Source organism: Cricetulus griseus, chromosome X, assembly GCF_003668045.3.
Source record: "Cricetulus griseus strain 17A/GY chromosome X, alternate assembly CriGri-PICRH-1.0, whole genome shotgun sequence".
NCBI lineage: Eukaryota > Metazoa > Chordata > Mammalia > Rodentia > Cricetidae > Cricetulus > Cricetulus griseus.
The window spans coordinates 95519902-95542790 of NC_048604.1; the positions used below are offsets into that span (position 1 = coordinate 95519902).

At 42.1% G+C, this 22889-nt stretch overlaps 1 protein-coding gene across 11 annotated transcripts in view; it reads left to right on the top strand.

Moving 5' to 3' along the window:
* The window catches only part of Phka2 (phosphorylase kinase regulatory subunit alpha 2), an 81681-nt gene that overhangs the window by 44328 nt on the left and 14464 nt on the right, over positions 1-22889 (top strand). For 9 of the 11 annotated variants that reach the window (XR_004771383.1, XR_003488357.2, XM_027432796.2 and 6 more), the window contains 13 exons: positions 218-296; positions 3822-3956; positions 4636-4745; positions 6060-6204; positions 6414-6492; positions 8936-9105; positions 10771-10944; positions 18070-18158; positions 19507-19640; positions 21391-21547; positions 22290-22369; positions 22566-22644; positions 22744-22873. Coding sequence is in view for 9 of the 11 variants with exons in the window: in XM_027432796.2 (XP_027288597.1) it covers positions 218-296; positions 3822-3956; positions 4636-4745; positions 6060-6204; positions 6414-6492; positions 8936-9105; positions 10771-10944; positions 18070-18158; positions 19507-19640; positions 21391-21547; positions 22290-22369; positions 22566-22644; positions 22744-22873 (1561 nt within the window). In the remaining 2 variants the exon portion in view is untranslated. Of the gene's footprint in view, positions 1-217; positions 297-3821; positions 3957-4635; positions 4746-6059; positions 6205-6413; positions 6493-7556; positions 8041-8935; positions 9106-10770; positions 10945-15781; positions 15910-18069; positions 18159-19506; positions 19641-21390; positions 21548-22289; positions 22370-22565; positions 22645-22743; positions 22874-22889 lie in introns of those variants that run through there. The other 2 variants (XM_027432803.2, XM_027432804.2) reach the window with 2 other exon arrangements.

The following is a 22889-nucleotide window of genomic DNA, read 5'->3' on the forward strand; positions in this document are numbered from 1 at the left end:
TGAGTAACCCTCAGAGCTAAGCACCAAGCATGCAATGCATTTATCAGGAAAATTCTGAGTAGCATATTCTGTTATGACGAGAGACTCAACAAATATGAAGAAAAGGGTTTTGAGTGTTTGAGCCCCCAAATATGTCATTTCCAAGGGTAAGAGCTAGGTGAAATCTTCTTCGTTAAAGCAGTGTTTCATAGTGTTAATAATGCTCCCCTCTTCTTAGGGATTCCTTGCCCCTGGTGAAATTGATCCCTTAAACAGAAGATTTTCTACTTCAGTCAAACCTGATGTTGTAGTACAAGGTTTGTGAGCATGTTTACTATCCATCTCTATTGTATAAAATCAATGTTAACTTTTCATTCACGTTGTTCCCTAGTTTCTTTTCAAAAAAAATTAAAGGGTGTTTAGCTGGGTTCTAGCAATGCATACCTGTAATACTAGTACTTGGGAGGCAAAGGCAGGAAGGTCAGGAGTTCAAAGCTAGGCTGGGGAGGTAGCTAAGTTGGTAAAGTGCTTACCTAGCATGCACAAGGCCCTGGGCTCATTTTTCAGCATCATATACACTGAGGCATGGTGGAATGCACTCTTAATCCCAGCACTGGGGAAGTAAGCAGTAGGACTAGAAGCCAAGGTCACCTTTGGCTTCATAGAGAGTTTAAGGCCAGTCTAGCCTACATAATAAGAACTTGACACAGGAAAAAAGGTCTAAAGAGTATGTGCATGTGTGATTCATTGTTCAATAGGAAACTTTGTATAACTCAGGCAGCCCCCCAAAACAATGGGATTCTTCCCACCCACAAATTTACTTCCTACAAGGTAGTTGTTTTCTGGAATCTAAAGCTTGATTATCACTGGAGCACGAATGAGTCACTGAGCATCATTCTTCATAACTGTCACTCTGAAAGGTGGAGTCTGAGCCTGATGGAAACTCAGAACCCACGGGAAGTAGTTCATTTGTCCCTTGGAGGTCTCAGGTCTTGCCACCTGCTTCCACCCTCCCTCCCTTACTCTTTAGCCAGTTCCTCTTCCAAAAAGGTGAGAATCCCAGAGAGCTTCCTTCTCCCAGGGTTCCCCAACAGGTCATGTCTCAGGGCTGCTAGGGTTCTTGCTCTTCTCCATAGAACCCTGAAAACGATGGAGATGGCTATGGAGGAAGCTTTCAACCTAGGAAACTTTCAATGGCCTATGGCATGCACCTAGAGCAGCAATCCCTTCTGTTTCCTCTACTGAGGGACTGTGGCAGTTCTGACACATTTTGAGTGCCTTGTAGAACACTCAGATACTGTCAAATGTCAGCCCACTGTGTATACAATACATTGCCCCCAAATTAAGCTACATACCTTTGTTTGTGTATTGGTTTTTTGGTCCTTTGAAACAGAGTTCTACTTTGTAAAACAGGCTGACTTTGAATTCATTACATAGCCAAAGCTGGCTTTGTACTCACAGACATCCTCCTGCCTCAGTCTCCCAAGTGCTGAGATTATAAGCATGAACCACCACGTCTGGCTCAGATTGCGTACTTCTTAAGGATAAGGCTTGTATCCTCTTCTGTGTTGATTGACACCTGTGTACCACACATTGAAAATAATGATTGAACAAATAAGAAAGCATTCCTCTTTGGGACCAGTGGCCCACTTTAGTGAGCATGTCCATAATACAGTGAGAGGAGCTACAAGTTATCACCTCATCAGTAGTGTATACAGAGTACACCTAACCACCATAACATTCTGATTAAGTAAGTAACATTTTCAACATTGCTTGTCTCCATGGTGCTTAGAGGTTAACTTATTCACTCAATGATCTCAGCTGACAGCTGGAGGTGGGAACCTATTATTGACTTCCAGGTAGGCTGATCTAGCTACACTCCTTAGTCTCCACACTCGATCAACACATATTCTGCTAATTTGTCTCTTAAATCTACAAGAGTTCTTTTCCAACAGGATATATTACTAGATCTCAACCAGCAGTTTTAATCTATTGATCTTATTTTTAATTATGTATATATGTGTGTGCATTCGAGTATGTATTTGTGCACATGTGTGCAGTGCCCAAGGAGACCAGAAGAAGGTGTTGGGTGCTCTGGAGCTGGAGTTACAGGCAGTTGTGAGCCACCTGATATGGGTGCTGGGAATCAAACTTGGGTCCTCTGGAAGAGCAGTGAGTGCTCTTAACTACTGAGCCATCTTTCCACCCCAGCATTTTTAATGTAGTAGAACAAAGCAGCATTACCAAGGGATCTAGCATGGAGTAGGTTAGGAGCTGTTTCAGAAACTCATGCAGATCCAATGAGATACCTCAACAGATAACAGCACTTTGTCACCAAGCTTAACAGCCTGTGTTCAATCCCTGAAGCCTACATACTAGAACAAGAGAATTGACTCCTGCACATTTCGCTTTTACCTTCACACACATGCTGTGGCACATGCATCCCCCCCCCCCCCGACATACACACACAGTGGAGGAGGGGAACTCATGTGATTGTATCAGATCATGAGGCTCTCCCCAGTTTTATTTATAACCACGCCCTGAAAGAGGCAGTCTAATGGACAGTGGCATCTGTGTGGCGTTGATACATGTGGAATTCTGCTTGTCAGTGGACATTTTGAAAGGGATAGTTTTAGAAGTGTTGAGGGAAACCCATGGCCAGTCCTGCGCAACTAGCAGTCTCATTTATTGGAGGCCTGAGGAAGGGGGGATTAGGCTCCAGTTCTGGCTCATCTATTATGAACTAATCAAGCATTCTCATAGTTTCTCTTAAGGGTTCACTGGGGAAGATGGGGTCATGGGTAATAAAAACCCTTTTAAAAGCATCAGGTGGTATGTAAATGTAAGGAGGTAATGTTCAGCTCTCAGTGGCATTTATCCGTATCACAAGTTCAGCACCTGCCACCCAGCCTATGGATACAATGGTAGGATTTGGGGAAGACACCCTAACCATAGCTTAACCTTTGTTCTCTGGATTGAGCATGGCCCTGGGTCCCTCTAGTTTCCAAAACGCTCTGCTGCAGTTGGGCAAGATACCAGCTGCTTCCTGTGACTGTCCCCCTCTTCCAGACTCCATCCTTTTGCCAATATTCTGCTTTCTCATAAAGGCAGGCAGTACTGGTATGGTAGATACCACCCAGCCATCCCTGATGTGGCATAAAGCTAAGACTAATTTCTACATAGGCTGCCAGGACCTGGATACTTGGAGGTCCCTGCCCACCAGAGAGCCAAGGACTCACACCAGCTGGGATAGGTGCTCTTTCTCATCTGGGGTTTTGTGATGTGCTTCTAAGTGGACCAGACAGTCCTGCTCCTACCCATATCTCCACCAGCAGGCCCACTTTCTTTTCTGGAAAGATGTCCTCTCCCTCTTTCTTCCAAGCTAAAGCATTCCATGTAAGCAGACTCTGCCATAGTCTCATTTCCCCTGCCTTTTGGGAGCAAGAGCACAGTTTTCTGACCTCCACAAAGGTAGCTGTTTCTACTCCTAACCCTGTGTGAAAGGACACAAGGCATGTTTAGATAAATGTAGACCCAGAGGGAGGCAAGACATTGGTTTCAGATATGTTAAGTTGGCGTGGAACCTCTTGAAGACCATTTCTAGAAGCTCTCAGACTGTCCTGCATCTAGGTACTTGTCAGATATGCATTGTGTGTGTTGAGGTATAATAAGGACAGAGAAAAGCAGGGAGTGCAGGAAGACAAACACCACCATTTCCAAGCCAAACACAAGGAATGGGCTAACTTGCCTAGTGCTGGACAGAAGGGAAAATCAGTTCCATGTGTCGATGTGCAGATACATGAGACGTAGATGTCATGTTGATTCTTTATTCTTATTTGCAGTCGCTGTTTTGGCAGAAAACAGTCACATTAAGAGGCTGTTTCGGCAACATGGAGTAAATGTCCAGAGCATTGCTGATGTGCATCCAATTCGAGTCCAGCCAGGCCGAATTCTTAGTCACATATATGCCAAACTTGGTAAGTCAGAGAAGTATTGGTGTCTATTTGGCAAAGAGGGCCATACTAGATTCTAGATTTGGGTGTGAGGAAAACTTTGTTATAAGTCCTAAAGACCTGGGCAGAGCACTAAGCAGGTCAACCAGTTGTTCCTCTTCATTGTGAAGAAGAATGGGCAGGCAAGCAGATTTCCCTCAGCTCAGCCAGCCCATACTACCATAGGAGGGCCCCACTGTTTGGTAGATCTGATGGAGAATAAGGAACTCCCTTTGAAATGTCAGTTGAAAGAGTCATGGTATATGTATACATGACTAATTGTATACATGACTATGGTACCTAAAATGCTCATTTTACCCATTAAAGTGGGAATCAATTCTCTTTTCTTAGAATCTGTGTTCGTTTAGTTTATGGCTGACTACTAAGTAAGTTCAAAGTTAGTGTTAATAAACTCCTTTTAATAGTTCTACTCTATATCTCTATATAGATCAAACTGGCATTGTTCATGTCCATGCATGAAGAAAAGGGGTAGGATTTGTTTCTCTGTTCAGCTTTGTCCCACTTTTCAAAAGGCCATAGTATTAGGAAAAAAAACCCTGTGTATATTGTCTGACACAAAAATAAGGTCAGCCTTAGTAGGTCACTAGGAATAGCTCTTACTTTATTTTCTCTAACTCCAGTTTCTCCCTTATATTTCAAATAGGACGAAATAAGAATATGAAGTTGAGTGGTCGACCATATCGGCACATTGGTGTCCTTGGTACCTCTAAACTCTATGTCATTAGAAACCAGATCTTCACTTTTACACCCCAGGTAAAAAAGAACAGGCCAGCTGGGCTTGGTGGTACATGCCTTTAATTTCAGCGCCAAGGAGGCAGAGACAGGTGGAACTCCATGAGTTCAAGGCCAGCCTGGTCTATATGAGTTCCAGACTAGGCAGAGCTATACAGTGAGACCCTATCTCAAAAAGAACCACAACAAAAGTGAAGGAAAAAGTGGGAGGAGTAAGAAATGAGCCAGCATCCTCTTACTGAGTTCTCTTTTCTGTCTGGTAAGCATTTCTACTTCAGACATGGAAGAATTTTCTATGCGTGGGATCAGGTAGAAGAAAAGAAAATTCTTAAGGAGACCTCGGGGCACAACGGTAGCGCGTCTGACTCCAGAAAAGAAAATGCTTATAGTAGATGCTCAATTCATGTTACTTGAATCAAATTGAGTATGTTGTCACCTCCAGACATGAATATTAAAGAAATTCACATTGCTTTACAATGTGACATGTCACTTGGCTCATATCACCTAAACTTAATAGTCACTAGCCTTTGTGAAAGTTGTCGTAGGACCCTCAGTATGACACACAACTGGACTGATTTGCAGGTCCTCAGCCCCTTACTGAGATTCGGAATGCACTGACCATGGTATTTATCTTCAAAATTTTTGCTCCTAAAGGGAACTAACCTAGTGGGAGCACATACCAAAACATATATTTTTTTATCCATTTGAGTAGCTAGAAAGACAAACAGTGTGGTCACTTTGCCACTTGCAGGCACAGCATGGATCCGTGCCTGCCTGCACATGCGGTTGACTGTGGGGTCTTGCCTCAGTAGCTGCCACTTTAAACCTTGCAAACTACTTCCCAAATTCTAAATGCAGAGCTGAGTATATGCTAGCACAGAGGTCAGGAGAACAGTTGGATTTTCAACATTATGTGCAGTGCCTCTGATTGGCCTTAAGCAGGCATCGGTCAGATGGACAGTCTCCCTAGCTCTCCCTTACCTGGGAAATGTTTGTGAGGCCAGGATTCCCAAAGGGGGCATCAGTTACAGACTCTTGATTTGCTCTCAGTGGTGAGCAAGACACCTACATCCCCTTTGAGAGGAGCTGAAGGCAAGTCTAGCAACACACCTTTCCTTTTGTACTTGTGTAGCTACAGCTTCTGGGCAGGTGACAGATTGTTATGTGTCATCTCAGAGAAAGTGCGCCGCCCCCCCTCCCACCCATCCCCCCCCCCCCCGATCAGGGAATTGAGGCCGATACCAAACATCTTCCCTGGCAACAGGTTCAGGGTGATGGGTGTCATGTGGAAATAAGTGAAGGGTGGCCCTTGACTTGGCTTGTTCTAACTTTCAGTTCACTGACCAGCATCACTTCTACCTGGCCCTGGACAATGAGATGATTGTGGAGATGCTGAGGATCGAGCTGGCCTATCTGTGTACCTGCTGGCGGATGACCGGCCGCCCCACACTCACCTTTCCTGTCACGCACACCATGCTCAGTAATTCCATGAACTCCATCTGTTGGGTCATGGGCTCTTATCTAAATGTTTAGGACAATCCCCGTGGACAGTGCCAAGTACTGAAGGGGATCCTTAGCTGTTTGCCATCTTTGTTTCATAAGGGGTTTGATTGGGTTATGCTGGTGGGAACACTTGTAGTCCTTTGTATTCCTAGGTGATGAAAACTCATTCATCATTTTTTTCCTTAGCCAATGATGGATCAGACATTCATCCTGCAGTTCTTTCTACAATTAGGAAACTAGAAGATGGATATTTTGGAGGTGCTAGGTAAGTTGGAATTTCTTTTCATTAAATAAGAATAGCATTGACCTTTCTGAGAGTCTTTTAACTGTCCTTTTCCCACCATTTGCATCAGTTTCTGAACGGAGACATGCAGAATTTTAGAGTAAGAAGGGAACAAATCTAATTCCACCTCCCTTGGAAAACTTGAATCAGGTCTAAAGCAACATTTGGCTCTTGCTTGTTAAACTTTCCTGGCCACCAGAAGATCACTGTCATAGAAAAGTGAGCAGGTGGTGTCTTTCCTGGACTGTGATCTAGGGAGGGGCCAGCAAGTGCTCAATAAAAGCTGACTTGAGTACGGTATCACCTTAAGAATAATAATTCACACATTTGACAGACTTCTCAATGGCCCCAGAAACAAAGCACCCGATTAGTCCTGCATAAGTCACTGCCCACCAGTTTCACTGGCATGAAACCTATTTGGGTCTGTTTTCCTAGAGTATGACTCTCTTGGGTGTGATTCTTAGGCACCTTAGATGAATACAGTTGCTAACTCTACAGGAATCCCCTTCTCATTTTGTCCCTCTGAGTGGCCCATGCTAGAGGATTTCTCTATATCTTCATCTCCGTGAATCTCTCAGAATGTCAGATAACTCCTCAATGGAGTCTTACTGTGCAGCCAGACCATGGGCCTTCCCCAGGCAGAGAGAGGAGTCCCTTAGGCTATGCTGACAGTATTTGGAAGTCAAGTTACCCCTTCTTACATCATCCCACCTGTTGCTACAGAAAAAGCATCTTTTGTCAATTTCATGTAAAATTCCTTGCCATTTGTATCATAACTAAGTATGTAAATACACTCCCATCATATGAGACAGATCTCCAGAAACTTTCCATCTTGCAGAAGAACTAAAACACCATATGCAAGAAACAACCTGCTGACCTGCCTGTCTACAGCACCCTGTGTTTTTTGTGTCCCCATGGTCTTAGGCAGATAACTTGTGTAATGTAAGATCTTTTGATGATTGGCTCTTTTTTCCACCTCACTGGTGTCCTTCAAGGTGAACCTAACTGTTTTTCTAACTTTGGCCTCAAGTGATTTTTTTTTGCAGCTCCTGAAGTTGGCATTTGTGCCCGTGTAGCTTCCTATGGCCCCCACTGTAACCTAGAAGTGACTTCCCATGCAGGCTGCCCTTGGCCTCGTAGGACTATCAGTCAAGACAGTCCCCAGTGTGGTACTATCTACATGTTCAAGGCTAGTATTGCAACTCCCATCAGCATCCACTTTGGAGCAGTTTGCCTCTAGCTTGACTAAGTTGCCACCTGCTATGTAGCATCCTGACCAAAAGAAAATATCATAGGCCTATAATGAACTATCTTACCAAATACATTCTTTTATTAAAACCTGATCACTGTAAAAAGAATATAGTGTGCAGTTAGGAGTTTTGCAGTGTGCCCTAAATATTGTTTCATTTTGTCTTTGTGGCAAACTAGAGTCTCATCTATGGATAAGGAACTGTGAGCTCAGAGTACCAGGGCTATAAGACAAATAGGTATAGAAGCCCTTTGGGGGTCTAAAACCAACCTCTAACCCCTAGGCCTAGGACCTCCTGTTTACAAAGCACCAGGTAGAGAACCATGCAACAAATTGGAATGCCAAGGTTCCCTTAGCTACCTGTTGTACTTAATAACAGTGTGTTTTCCAATGCTAGGAATCAAATCCAGGGCCTCAGGGCTTACATGCTCGCTGCCTCAAAGCAATATTCCAGCCCCCAATTCAGTTCTTGATAATTAAGGTTGAATCCCATTTGGGCTTCTTTGTATTTAAGGTTGTTTTATTTTGTTAAAAAGTTGAATTCACCATACAGACTCCACTTGGAGCCTCGCACTATGATTCCTTTGAGCTCTATTTAGCCTCAGAAAGCCCACTCCTTTCACCTTCATCAGAGAAAAGGTTTCCATTGCCTTTTGGTTTTTTGGCCCACCTCCCCAATCCCGGGGCAAAACAAAACAAGCCTTGGGACTGGTCCTTGGCTCTCCACAAGAAGGCTTTTGTTCAGTTTAGGGCAGGCTTTTCTTCCCCAACTGTCATCCTGTCATATGCCTTTTGCCCATTGAAACTTGGGCACCTGTGAAGGTGATTGTATTGCATACTCTGATTTCCTCCCTAAGCAATCCTATTTGGGATTCTTAGGTTCTCACATATATTAACTAAATTCTGATCTGATGCTGGTAGCTCAGAGAGAGGTCCTGTTGTCTTCCACTTCGATATCTGACATTTCTGTAGGCAGAAACTCCATGGGCTCCCAGTATCTTGGTTGTTGAGACCTCTTTAGCAAGACTCAGGCTGCCAGCTTTCAGTGGAGCATTTCTCAGGCCAATACAATAGGGCCTGTGCAGGGTTCATTGGGGCCTGTGTGAGGATGATAGGTCATTCTGATGACTCCCTTACAGAGAGGACTTTAACTCTGAGGCATTACCTTCTTGACAGGGTAAAACTAGGAAACCTGGCAGAGTTCCTCACTACCTCATTCTACACATACCTGACCTTCCTGGATCCAGACTGTGATGAGAAGTTGTTTGATGACATCAGTGATAGGAGCTTTAGTCCTGACAGTGAGTCAGACCTGGGAGGATACCTGGAAGACAGCAGTCATCCAGGTACCTTGTGACAAGCTTCTGTGAATTGTTGGTTGAATTGGTTTAAACCTTGACACTGTGACAAAATTGTCTAAGACTCAAATACAGAAAATAATTGAAAAGTAAGCTATAAGCAGACAAACAAGAACAAGGCTTCTAAAGATTCTATTCATTCAAATGAATAACTGCTGGTTTTAGAACCTAAATTACACTGGTGTTCTCAAAAGCAGGGCTTCATAAGCCCAGTAGGAAAGTCTCAGGTACAAGACTATTCCTAAATTGGTATTTTTTTTAAAGATTTATTATGTATACAGTGTTCCACCTGCATGTATGCTGCACGCCAGAAGAGGGCGCCAGATCTCATTACAGATGGTTGTGAGCCACCATTTGGTTGTTGGGAATTGAACTCTCTGGAGGAGCAGTTAGTGCTCTTAACCACCAAGACATCGCTCCAGCCCCTTAGATTGATATTACCATTTATTTATTTACTCTTTCTCTGTGTGTCTCTCTGTCCATACACACACACACACACACACACACACCCGTGTGTGTGTGGGGTGTGTGTGTGTGTGTGTGTGTGTGTGTGTGTGAGAGAGAGAGAGAGAGAGAGAGAGAGAGAGAAAGAGAGAGAGAGAGAGAGACAGAGAGAGAGAGAGAGAGAGAGAGAGAGAGAGAGAGAGAGAGAGAGAGAGAGAGATACCATGACATATAACATATATGTGGAGGTCAAAGGAGTCTCTCACTCCACCTTGTGGATTCTGATGATTGAGCTATGGCTGTCAAGCTTGGCAGCAGGCACCATTACCACTGAATCATCTCACCAGACCTCTTTTTGTTTATTTCTTTAATATGGTCCATTTGCCCCTCAGACCTCTGTGAGTTCATTTGCACCAACTGTTCCTGGTACTCCTTAAAGGGTTTTCACAGCTCTTTAAACTAAATCCTGACCTGAGTGAACCCGAAGCTTCATGCATGCCTGTACTGATGAGCTGCACCCCGAGACCCTTACAATTAGATTCCTAAAGGGGGAACACATTGCTTGACTCTTGAAAGGAATGGAAGAATGACCTAGTTTTGATTGGTGAAACCCCACATGTATATAACATGTCTTAATCTGAATGTGGTTTCAGGTCAAAGCGACCTGTTTCTACTTTTTATTTGTTTGTTTTGGTTTTTTGTTTTGTTCTGTTTGTTTGTTTGTTTGTTTTATGAGACAAGGTTTCTCTGTGTACCAGCCCTGGCTGTCCTGGAACTCACTCTTCAGACCAGGCTGGCCTTGAACTCACAGGGATCTGCCTGCCTCTGCCTCCCGAGTACTGGGATTAAAGGCATGTGCCACCAACATCCAGCTCTGTTTTTACTTTTAGATAACATTTGTGAGTGGTGCAGAAAGCTCTATAAGGTTTAGCTTATTCTAAGATTAATAGACAGGATGCCAACTGCTGTTCTTCACATTGCCTTTGTATTCTACTGCTTACCTTGGGATGGTGGGACTTAAACACTGTCTCATTCTGGAATTCCTTGGCCTAGAATGAAGATTTTCAAATAAAATTTCTACACACATATGACATACCTGTCACTAGCTTTATCTTTTTAGTGCCAGTGGAGGTGCAAATATGTGTTGCTAAATGTTGTCTACTCAACAGCTTGTTTTCATTGAACTTTTCCTTGGTTGTCCAATTGCAGAAAGCCAAGATGAACTTGACCAGTATATCAGCCACCTTCTTCAAAGCACATCCTTGAAGTGTTACCTGCCCCCTCTTTGTAAGAAGTCGGAAGACAGCCATGTTTTCAGTGCTATCCACTCCACTCGGGACATACTTTCTGTGATGGCCAAAGCAAAGGGTTTGGAAACTCCATGTATGTTATTAAGTTCTTCTGTTCATTAAGATACATTCTTTCATCAAAGTAATGTGTTAGTATAATTTAAGTCAATCCTAAAAGACAAGATGTGCTCCCTCCTCCAACCTTCAACTTCAAATGTGACCACTTTCAGCTTTGCTAGATGTTTCTTCTGGCATTTGCATATCTCCATATTTCTAAACTAATGTGTTTACTTCTGTCGTTTGAAGTATCAATTTAATCTATAATGTTCCAGTGTGTGGATCAAGACTTAGATGTTATAAATTACCACTCCTCTACTTTGTTCCTTAACCTACAAAGGTCTAAAAATTTAAATCAGTTGTAACACTTTATATATATTTATCTATAGATAGATAGATAGATAGATAGATAGATAGATAGATAGATAGATAGATAGATAGATAGATAGTATTCTTAGCTGAATGTTACAGTGTACTATGATTACTTTCCTAGTTTTACTTTATGGTTTTCCTACAATGAGCAATGTCCTTTTTGCTTGCTTTTCTTCTAAGTCTTCCACTGTCCTCATAATAAAATTTCCACAAGGTGAGTTATATTAGTGAATCTCTTGAGACTATGTCTTTCTTAGAGTCTACAAAACATCTCCTTTCTGGGCCAGCTGTGCTGTAGCCCTGCTCCCTTCACTTGCTTTCTGAGTTAGTGTTCCTGTTTTCTGTACCTCAATTATTTCTCTTTCTTGGCACAATTTTTGTGGAAGACATCCAGTAGTCTTCTTAGAAACAATAAGTAGTGGGTAACATTGAGCTTTTACAGGTCTGAAAATGCTTGCAAATGCCTTACACCCATTTGACCATTTGACGGTATAGTATCTAGATTAAAATACATTTTTTTCTTCAGATTTTTTTTAAAAAGCATTACTTCATAGCATTAGTTTGTGTGTATGTGTCTGTGTCTGTGTGTGTCTGTGTGTGTCTGTGTGTGTGTGTGTGTGTGTGTGTGTGTGTGTGTGTGTGTGTGTGTGTGTGTCTGTGAAGGCTGACAGTCAAACCTTGGGTGTTCCTCAACAAGGATGCTTGCCACCTTGTTTTATTTACTTTGCTTTTTGCTTTTGGGACAGGGTCTCTCACTGGCCTGGATTAGGCTAGGCTGGCTGGCCAGCAAGCCTTAGGGATCTTTCTGTCTCTGCCTCCAAAGTATTGGTATTACAATTGCATGTATCCATGTCCAGCTTTTTATGTAGGTGTGGGAACTCAGGTCCTCATACTTGCACTCATGAAGCTCTCTTTAGTCCCTTGTTATTTTCTTAGTATCAGCCTCAGATTTGGAATCCGCAGGCTGCAAATAAATAAAGGAGAACCATAGAAAATGTTACATAAACATAGACAAAACGTTTCTCTCTGGGTAATATGTTCACTTTCTGATATGTTCTCACTTGACTTATCCAAAATTTTGCCTTAAGCATACAATTATTTTTAGATGAGTTCTTTATTAGTCATATTTTGTTTTAGTTATACTTTTTTTTATTTTGTGTGGGTGTGGGCACACGTGGAGGTTGGAGGGCAGCTTGTAGGAACTGGTTCTCCTTCTGTCACGTGTGTTCCCAGGATGGAGCTCAGCTTATGAGGCTTGGCAATAAGCACCCTTACCCACTCAGTCATCTCACTTGCCTATGTACAGTTCATTTTGAAAGTAGAGAAAAGTAAACAAATAATTAAACATAAAGCACATTTTTAGTCATTTATTTTTGAAGTTCTAATATAATCACATCATTTCCCCTTCCCATTCCTCCCTCCAAACCCTCTTATATACCCCTCCTTGCTCTCTTTGAAATCATGGCCTCTTTTTTAATTAATTGTTGTTATATGTGTGTATGTACTTGTCCCAGAAAGCAACACCCTCAATTCCATTAACATTTCCAATTAGTCCCTTCCCTATTCCCAGGCAATCACTAATCTTTCTGTCTCTATAATTTGTTCATTTTGGATACATAAAATAAACTGACACATACCATATATGGTTTTTCATATATATATATATATATATATATATATATATATATATATATATATATATTTGTGTGTGTGTGTGTGTGTGTGTATTTCTAGATATAATCTGCTCAATCTGAATGATGTTACTGGTATGTATGTTTTTTTTAGGGCTGACCATTTGGTATTAGACAACCAATTGGTATACTCTTCCCTAAAGAAGACTATTTCTATAGCTCTCAGCATTCTTTAGTTGACTGTAGCTTTGTGTGTGTGTGTGTGTGTGTGTGTGTGTGTGTGTGAAGTGTAGGACTGAGATTTCATGGTCTTTCTCCTGTCTAATTTTGTTGTGGAATATTAGTTAAAGATGTGTTACATTCATTTATGCTGTGGAGTATTTGTTTAATGATGCAAAGATGTGTTGCTTTCTTTTATGTTGCATGTGTTTAACTCTGTGAATCTGTGTTACTTTTTGCCTGTCTAAAACACCTAATGAAGAGCTGAATGGCCAAGAGCAAGGCAGGAGAGAGAAACAGGCTGAGCTGGCAGGCAGAGAGAATTAATACCAGGAGAAATCTAGGAAGAGAAGATCAAAAAGCAAGAAAAGGAGAAAGAGGAAGACATCAGGGGCCAGCTGCCCAGCTACACAGCAAGCCACAGAGTAAGAAGTAAAGAACAGAAAAACAAAAGCCCAGAGGCAAAGGGTAGATGGGATAATTAAGTTAAGAAAAGCTGGCTAGAAACAAGCCAAGCTAAGTCCAGTTCTTATTTATAAGAAAGAATAAGTCTCTGTGTGTAATTATTTGGGAGCTGGGTGGAAACAACATACTTTGGCATGTCTGTTGTCTTTGTTAATCTCGTGTTTAGGTAGTCATGTTAGTGAGACTTCAGGGGTGTAGCTTCTGACATTAGTGCTTTTCTGTAATGGTTTCTAATGCAAAGAGAAGTTTCCTTGATGAAGGGTGAGGACTACATTTATCTGTGAGTACAAGGACAAATGTTTAAATTGTCATTAGGGATTATGCCAATTTACTAAAGAGGTGGTTGTAAGATTTCCTCCAAGATCTATAACTTTGCTAGCACTGAAGAATTTTCTAGGTTCCCTGTATCAGACATGGTTTCCTTCTTTTTGAATGGGTCTTAAGTCCAATTAGAGAACTTTAGATTACCACCAAGGTATACATGCCCTTAGGGTTATTGTGCCATGCTAGTTATTGATGTGGATCATAGACATCATAGCTGGGTAGGGCTGTTGATCGCTTTCCTCCTTTAAAAGTTTGCAAGGTGTCTTCTGGTACCATGAAAGCTAGTCATCAGAGAGGAGGCATTCAGGTTAATTCTACCTCATGGAATTTATACTGTGGAAAATTTTTCATTCTCCTTCAATTATAGTGGATAGTTTTACTGGGTATATTAGTCCAGACTGACTGTCATAGTCTTATAGGATTTGTAATGCATTGCTCCAGGATTATCTGGCTTTCAAAGTTTCTGTTGAGAAATCCTCTGTTAATTCTGATGGATTTTCCTTTATATGAAGTGTTTATATAATTAATCTTTATCAATAAAAATGTCCTTGGTCCTCCAAAACCTCTATGACTAACTTTGGTCAACTCTTTCTCTTTAATTTCATTGAGCTAAGTTTATATTTTCTTCAAACTCCTTAATGGAGTCTATGGCTCTTTTAAATTCTGTGTATCGGAGTTCATCTAGGAAACCCATTGGCAAAAAATTCTACAGGACTTATAAGCTTGAGAAAGAAGGTACTAGCTTGATCTCTCTCTCTCTCTTTCTCTCTCTCTCTCTCTCTCTCTCTCTCTCTCTCACACACACACACACAGAGAGAGAGAGAGACAGAGAGAGAGACGAGAGAGAGAGAGAGAGAGAGAGAGAGAGAGAGAGAGAAGATCTGGGCTTGTAGAGTTCTTTTGTTAGTTCTAAGTCTGATATAGATAGAACAGCTTGGGATAGAAAGAAGAGGATGTGTGGGTAAAATGGGTTTAGAAGTTGGAAATGGCTTGGGTGGAATGAAGTTAGATGGATAAAATATACTGGGCTGGTATGTAGGATGTGCTTCTTAGTCCAAACCTGGACTGTGGGTGTAGATCTAGCTGAGTAGAAAGATTGGCTGTGACATGGGAGTGGCCTTTGGGTTGGGAGGTAGGCAAGGTTCATCCTGGTGGAAACCTAAGTATCAAAGGTGGTGCTCACTGCAGTGGCCAGGTTAGGCTGAGGCACAGGGTATGGGACCCAAGCTAGGTTTGGTGGCATGGGAAAGGTGGGTGGATGAGGGAAAGGCTAATCAGGCTAGACCCTGGAGAAAGATGTGGGAGATCTGGCTAGGTAAAGAGGTCCCTATATTGATGTTTTGATCTTTCAAATATTAGCAGGTTTTGAAAAGTTTTAAGATCTTCTGTTATGAAATTTTAATTGTATGTCTTGACCTGGGAATGGTTTCATCCATTGTATTGGGATTTATTGGGCCTTCTGATCTGAAAAGTTATGATTTTCAATCCTGTAAAGTTTTTTCTAAAAACTTTGACTTCCTTTCTCATATTATACCTGTACTTTCATTAGTTTTTGTTAACTGCTTAGAGAAAATTTCATCATTTTTCTTCTGTTTTTTATATTTCTTATCTGTTTTGAGTGTAATTAGCTCAATTTTTTGTCCCTCCCTTCATTTGAGTTTTTTTTCACTTTTGGAATTATGTTTTAATTTTCATTCCCCAAATTCTATCTGTTGTTCCATACATGTAATAATAAATTCTTATTATTCTAAAACATTAGAGATGGGGCTTTTTATCTTCATGTTTACACTTTGTTCTCCCTGAATGGTTTTCGTTTCCAGGTTACGTTTTCCTTTTAGTAAAGATTTGTACTTCTCACTTTAGAGTTCCTCCAGTAATACAGGGTGTTCAGCTGCTGCTGCAGGAGGACCTCCAAGTGGAACTTGTGGCCTTAGGCCTGTGAGGTGCAGCCAGATTCTTCAGAGGTACTCTACTGTTCTCCTGCTGGAAGGGTAAAGAACTATTCTTTTGGATCCCTAGTCTGTCTCTCTAAGGAATGACCTTGAGATGTATTAAAATATCTGTGCCTGGGTATCTATCCTCCCTCTTTCCCTCTCTTTGGAGAGTCCTCTAGTCTTCTGTCCTCCTGAAAGAGGCAGGCACCATGCTATGTGCAGAAAAGCAGAACATATAGTGAGCTCACTACATCTCACACACTGTCTCTTCATTCTTCTTTATTTTTATTCCCTTGGGCTCCATACAAGTTCCAGAAGTACTTAGGACAGCAAATTCCTGAGACATCTGAGGATTTTCTTAAGGCAGGTCTGTCTGACTGGTTCATTGATTTCCCCATTGTATTCTTGGAATTTGCTGAGCCTGTGTTTTCTTTTTCCCTTTTTAAAATTTTTATTTATTCTTCTCTCATGTTACATACCAACTCCAATTTCCCCTCTCTCCACTTCCTCCCAGGCTCCCCATCTCCCCTCTCCCCCAGATCTACTCCATTTCCCTTCAGAAAAGGGCAGGCCTCCTAGGGATATCAACTGAACATGGCAAAATAAGTGACAATAAGACTACACACATATCCTCATATCAAAGCTGGATGAGGAAACCCAGTAGGGGGAAAAGGGTCCCAAAAGCCAGAAAAGAATCAGAGACAGCCCCCTACTTCTATTGTTGGGAGTCCTACAAAAACACCAAGCCTCCACCACCCTAATATATATGCAAGAACTGTGTTTTCTAAATCTCTTATCTTTCAACCTTTGTCTTTCCTATTCCTGAAAATGCTGCTATTATCATTTTCCCTATTTTTAACCTGTTCTTGAGGATTTGTCTCTTTTGTTTGGTTTTAGTTAGGTGGGGTTTTTTTTTGTTTGTTTGTTTAGTTGTTGTTTTGGCTTGGTTTTTGTTTTATTTTGGTTTGGTTTGGTTTTTTGTTGTGTTGTACAGGCTGGCCATGAACTCAGCTATGTAGTTCAAGCTGACTTTGAACTTATAGTCCTCCTGCAGAGTGGCAGAATTACAGATGTGAACCACTTTAGTTTGCTTTATGAATCCCTTTTAAATGCATTAGTGAGGTAGCTAGAAAGATGGTCACTGGGTAAAGGACTTGCTGAACAAGCATGAGGATCTGATTTCATATGTTCAACACCCATGTAAAATCCAGGCATAGCAATGCACATCTGTAACTCCAGCACTGCATCTGTGGTGGTGGGAGTGGGGAGTTGGGGGGAGGCAAATCCCTGGAGCTGAGTGAGTGAACTACAGGTTCAGGGAACAGACCCGACCTAAAAAACTAATGTGGAAAGAGAGGAAGACACCTGACAAAGCCCTGGCTTCCTCATGTATGTACACACACATAAAATATATATTAGGGGCTGGAGAGATGGCTCAGAGGTTAAGAGCACCGACTGCTCTTCCTGAGGTCCTGAGTTCAATCCCCAGCAACCACATGGTGGCTCACAACCATCCGTTATGAGATCTGGTGCCCTCTTCTGGTGTGCAGATATACATGGAAGCAGAATGTTGTATACATAATAATAAATAAATAATATATATATATATATATATATATATATATGTATGTATGTATGTTACTCTTTAGTTTTCTGTGTAGTGGTATAGGACAGAGACATCATGCTGAATGACTACAGGTAAGCATCCAGAGATGATAAAAAGTCAAATCCAGAACAGCCAACAATCCTAGAGTGAAACTGAGAAGGAAACCCAGACACTTCGATCATGAAACCCTGTGATCTTGGACAAATGTTCTATCTTCTCTAGGCCTCAGTTTCCCCATCTGGAAAATGAAAGAGAGGAGTGTGGGGCTGGTGAGATGGTTCAGCAGTTAAGAGCACTGGCTGCTCTTCCAGAGGTTCTGAGTTCAATCCCCAATAACCACACAACCCTCTGTAATGAGATCTGGTGCCCTTTTCTGGCATAAAGTCATACTTTGCAGATAGAGTACCCATATACTAAATAAATAAATAAATGAATAAATGGAAGCTAGCCAGGTGAGGTGGCATAAGCCCTTAAAAAAAGGGAGAGGAGTGAAGTCAAGCGTCACCTCTTTTAAATCTGTTTGTTGTCCTAACATGCCCTGTACTTACCAAAAGAAGGGCTTTGTCATTGTTCTTCCTCCCAAGAGCTTTCTTCATTATTTTCTTTTCCAGTTTTTCCAATGGTTTTGCCAACTAAAGTTCTAAGTGGACATCGTAAGTCACTGAATCTTGTTGACTCCTCTCAGACACTCCTAAAGAAGGTAAAGTATTTGGAATAGTTTTTTTTATTGTAATACTTGATAATACTGGGTGAGTCCCAAGAGCTATCTCAAATGCTGGCACATAAAGGGCATATTTCTTTATACCCAGGGTTTCCCAGTTGACACACACTATGTGTTGCTGTGAATCCAGGCACTTAGTGTCTAGAATGCAGTTTGCATCATTGCATGCTCTGAGTTTGGTGCATGCCTTTGTGTTTTGCCTGGAGGAAAAGGCCTCGTACTGCCCCTCTGCCTGCTCATAAGAACAGGCAATAATAGAAGAAATATACTTAACTACCTTCCCTACCTCATCTGAGCCAGCCAGAGCTCAGAACAGAGCATGGGGCTTTATGACTTCAGTACTTACACTCTTTGGTTTGGTTTTTTAAGACAGGGTCTCAGTTTTTGGCCTAGGCTGGCCTTGAATTCACAATCCTCCTGCATTGGCCTGCCAAGTACTTATTATGAACATGCACCATGCCTGGCTTCTTCATACTCTTAATGGAATGAGATTCTTCAAAAGCACAAAATCTCACAATGTTGGTCCTTCTTTTTAGTGTTTTGTTCAGACAGCTTTCCTGATTTTATTCCATATGAATTAAAATATTTAATGCCTATTGGAAAATATTTTAGTCTAACTCCATTTTTTAGGTAGTTTTAAACATGCCCTTTATGTTGTGATAGCACATGATTGTAATTCCAACACTTGTAGGCAGAGGCAGAAGATAGCAATTTTTCAGTCAACTTGCATTACATTGCAAGTTCTAGGGAAGCCTGGACTACATGATGAGACTTTATTCAAGAAAACGAACAAATATTTTATTAAAGCATAACATATAGACAGTAAAGTGCACTCATGAGTAGAGTGCAATAACTTGCTACTAATTCAATATGCACTTGTCATTGGCCACTTTCTGTGTCTCCTCCTAGTTACCTCCATCCCATAGTCCAAAGATAACTAACTGCTGGGGCATGGGAGTGTGACTCAGTGGTAGACTATTTGTCTTGCAAGATCCTGGTTTCCATTCCCAATATGTGATGGGGAGAGGCACAGCTGTCATGGTCTGTAACAGTAGAAGTTGGTTTTGTCTATTTTTAAACTTTGAATAAATAAAACTTACATACATTTTAACCTGTTGAGTCTAGGCCCTTGCAAATGTTGACCAACACAGATCACTATTGAAGATAGTAAAGGCCCATAAATAACATGGTACAAAAGATTTCCTGAAAAATATGAAGCCTAGCAGAGTGTTAGCGTTCAAAAAAAGGTGGTATTTCACTTTATGGTCATCTAAAAATTTCCAATTCTCAACTCCTTTCCCTACTTTTTGGGCTTTTGTTTGGCCAGACTCCTGAATATGACTACCATTGGCCCAGAGATGACCATGGTGAAATGGACTGCGAGAAGCTAGTTGGAAAACTGAAAGACTGCTCAAACCTACAGGACCAAGCAGACATTCTTTACATTCTTTATGTAATAAAGTAAGTGCCTTCATCTTTTTGGGCTGCTATAGCAATATACCATCAGCTGCCATCATAAAGAACAAAAGTGTATCTCACAGTTCCAGAAGCTGGAAGTCCAAGATATAGTGTCTGCTGACAGCCTACTTCCTCATGGATGGTGGCTTTTCACCCTATCCTCACATGGTGGAAGAGAGACACAAGCTCTCTGGGGCCTCTCATAACTGATGGATTATGAAGGATCTTACTTCATTACCTAGTGACTTTCCAAAAGCTCTACATCCCAATACAATAACTCTTGGGTTAGGATTGTAGTATAGGAACTTGAGGGGGACACAAGCATTCAAGACATAGCAGTTAGTTTATGGGCTATGTTGAACTTAGTTCTCCATAGTTCATTTTCCTGCTCTATTGGCATTTCTGCAATGCCAAATTACCCAGGATCACCACACATGAGACTTCTCTCCCTTTCTCTGTTTTTTAATGCTGGCCTTCCAGAAGTCTGGATAAGGCCAGGATACCATAATGATGTATGAACACTAGGCTTTTGTTTCAGAAACATGGTATAGAAATGTTTGCTTGTTGACTGTGTCCTTTGCCTTACAGAAGCTTCTCAGTTTCAGGAGGTCCCATTTATTAATTGTTGATCTCATTGTCTGTGCTACTGGTGTTATTTTCAGGAAGCGGTCTCCTGTGCCAGTACATTCAAGGGTACTTCCCACTTTCTCTTCTAAGAGGTTCAGTGTGGCTGGATTTATGTTGAGTTCTTTGATCCATTTGGACTTCAGTTTTGTGCATGGCAATAGATATGGATCTATCTATAATCTTCTACATGTCAGCATCCAGTTACGCCAGCACCATTTCTTGAAGATGCTTTCTTTTTTCCATTATATGGTTTTAGCTTCTTTGTCAAAAATCAGGTGTTCATAGGTGTGTGGGTTAATATCAGGGTTTTCAATTCGATTCCATTGGTCTACCTGTCTACTTTTGTGCCAATACCAAGTTGTTTTCAGGACTATAGCTCTGTAATAGAGCTTGAAGTCAGGGATGGTGATGCCTCCAGATGTTCCTTTATTGTACAGGTTTTTTTTTTTTTTTGCTATCCTGGGTCTTTTGTTTTTCCATATAAAGTTGAGTATTGTTCTCTCAAGGTCAGTGAAGTAGAGAGGGAGGAGTGATGAGCAAAGGGGTCAAGAGCATGCTGGGGAAACCCACAGAAACAGCTGACCTGAGCAAGGGGGAGCTCAGGGACTCCAGTCTGACAGCTGGGGAATCTGCATAAGACCAAACCAGGCCCCCTGAATGTGGGTGTCAGTTGGGAGGCTTGAGCAGTCTATGAGGTTTCTGGCAGTGGAACCAGTATTTTTCCCTAGAGCACAAATGGGCTTTGGGAGCCCATTCTCTATGAAGGGATACTCTCTCAGCCTAGGTACATGGGCCAAGGCCCTCCCCCAAATGATGTGACAGACTTTGATGATCCCCGATGGGAGGCCTCACCCTCTCTGAGGAGTGGATGGGGGGTGGGATGGGGAGATGTTGGGAGGACGGGAGGGAGAGGGAACTGGGATTGGTATGTAAAATAAGAATGTTTTTAATTTAAATAAAAATTTTAAAAAAAGAAAAAAAGAAATGTTTGCTTGGAGTGAACCCTCTTGGTGAGACCCAGAGTTACTAGAAATGTCCAAATACTTGGCAAAATGTACAGCAGTCCATGCTTCACCCAACCTTGACATTCTGACCTTTATCTTTGTATTTTTCTGCCTCCTTCCAGGGGTCCCAGCTGGGATACCAATCTGTTTGGACAGCACGGAGTCACTGTTCACAGTCTTCTCAGTGAGCTCTATGGAAAGGCTGGCCTGAACCAAGAATGGAGTTTGATCCGCTACATTTCAGGCCTGCTCAGGAAGAAAGTGGAGGTCCTGGCTGAGGTCAGAATAAGCATGCCTACCGGGTTTTCCTTTTTTTCTCTCTAGCCCCATGCTTTCTTCTACCAGTCTTCTAGTTGTGGAAGCTCAAGGCAAGTGCCTCTTATCAATAAAGGGACTAAGGGAACCAACCCCAGCACTGGGAAGGCCCTCTGCTGACTTCACTGCTCTGAAAGGAGAGGAGAAAGGAAGACATTTTCAAATTGATTAGTTTGATTCTTTCTTAACCACAGAAAGCCTTACCAAACAATCACATGACACAAAGTACTTATTTCCACATGTCACAGTACAGTAATCATTAATGTTTATGTCCCTGAGACTCTACAAAATCCAGAACCATTTTCTGTGGCTTTAAGCAAGTATTCTAGTAAGCTGCTAGTCATCGTTACATGTGAATACAGACGAGCTCATAAGCTAGGAGCACAGTGTGGCTGGTAACTCTAATCTTTGCTATCTGGAACCTCATTCCTACCTTGTTTAGAATAACAGGAAGCCTGGGGTGTTTACTGTAGTAGATGGACCAGACCGGGGCCATACCTGAGAGATCCAAAGATTACAGGAATCCAGCCTATGTGGGTTACTAAGCCTAGGTTTTAGGTTTGAATTTCTCAGAAGGCCAGTGTGGATTATGAAGTTCATAAAGGTCAATTTCTGGTGCTATTGGCACTTAACCTTCTCAGTTAGTTTTGCTTCATTTGTATTCTTTTGTACACCTTCCCTTCCCCACCCTTCAAAAAATATGCAGGCCTGTGCAGATCTGCTGTCCCACCAGAAGCAGCTTACAGTGGGCCTGCCCCCTGAGCCCCGGGAGAAGACCATCTCCACGTAAGTCCCTGCTGGAGGACTTCCAGTCTATAGAGGAGCACCAAGAGAGCATTGCACTATTGGCGAAGGGTGGCAGTGGCTTTTGAAAGATACTCTGTCACATGGGCGCTTGTATAGAAAACAGGGAACTTACACTGAGAGCAAGGAGGGCCAGCTCTGAGGCCCCCGTTGTGTGTAACCTGCTGCTCTTTCCTAGGCCTCTTCCCCCAGAGGAGCTCACAAAACTCATCTACGAGGCCAGTGGACAGGACATCAGCATTGCTGTTCTCACACAGGTCAGATGCTGATACAGGAAGGGCCAGCTAGGCCACAGCTTCCTCAGAGTGTCAGTCGGCCTCTCAGGTTCCCTGAAGCCCTGTTCCCATCTGCACCAGGAGATCGTGGTTTACCTGGCCATGTATGTCCGGGCCCAGCCTAGCCTCTTTGCAGAGATGCTCAGACTCCGGATTGGATTGATCATCCAGGTGATGGCTACAGAGTTGGCACGGAGCCTGAACTGCTCAGGTAAGTGACCATGGCT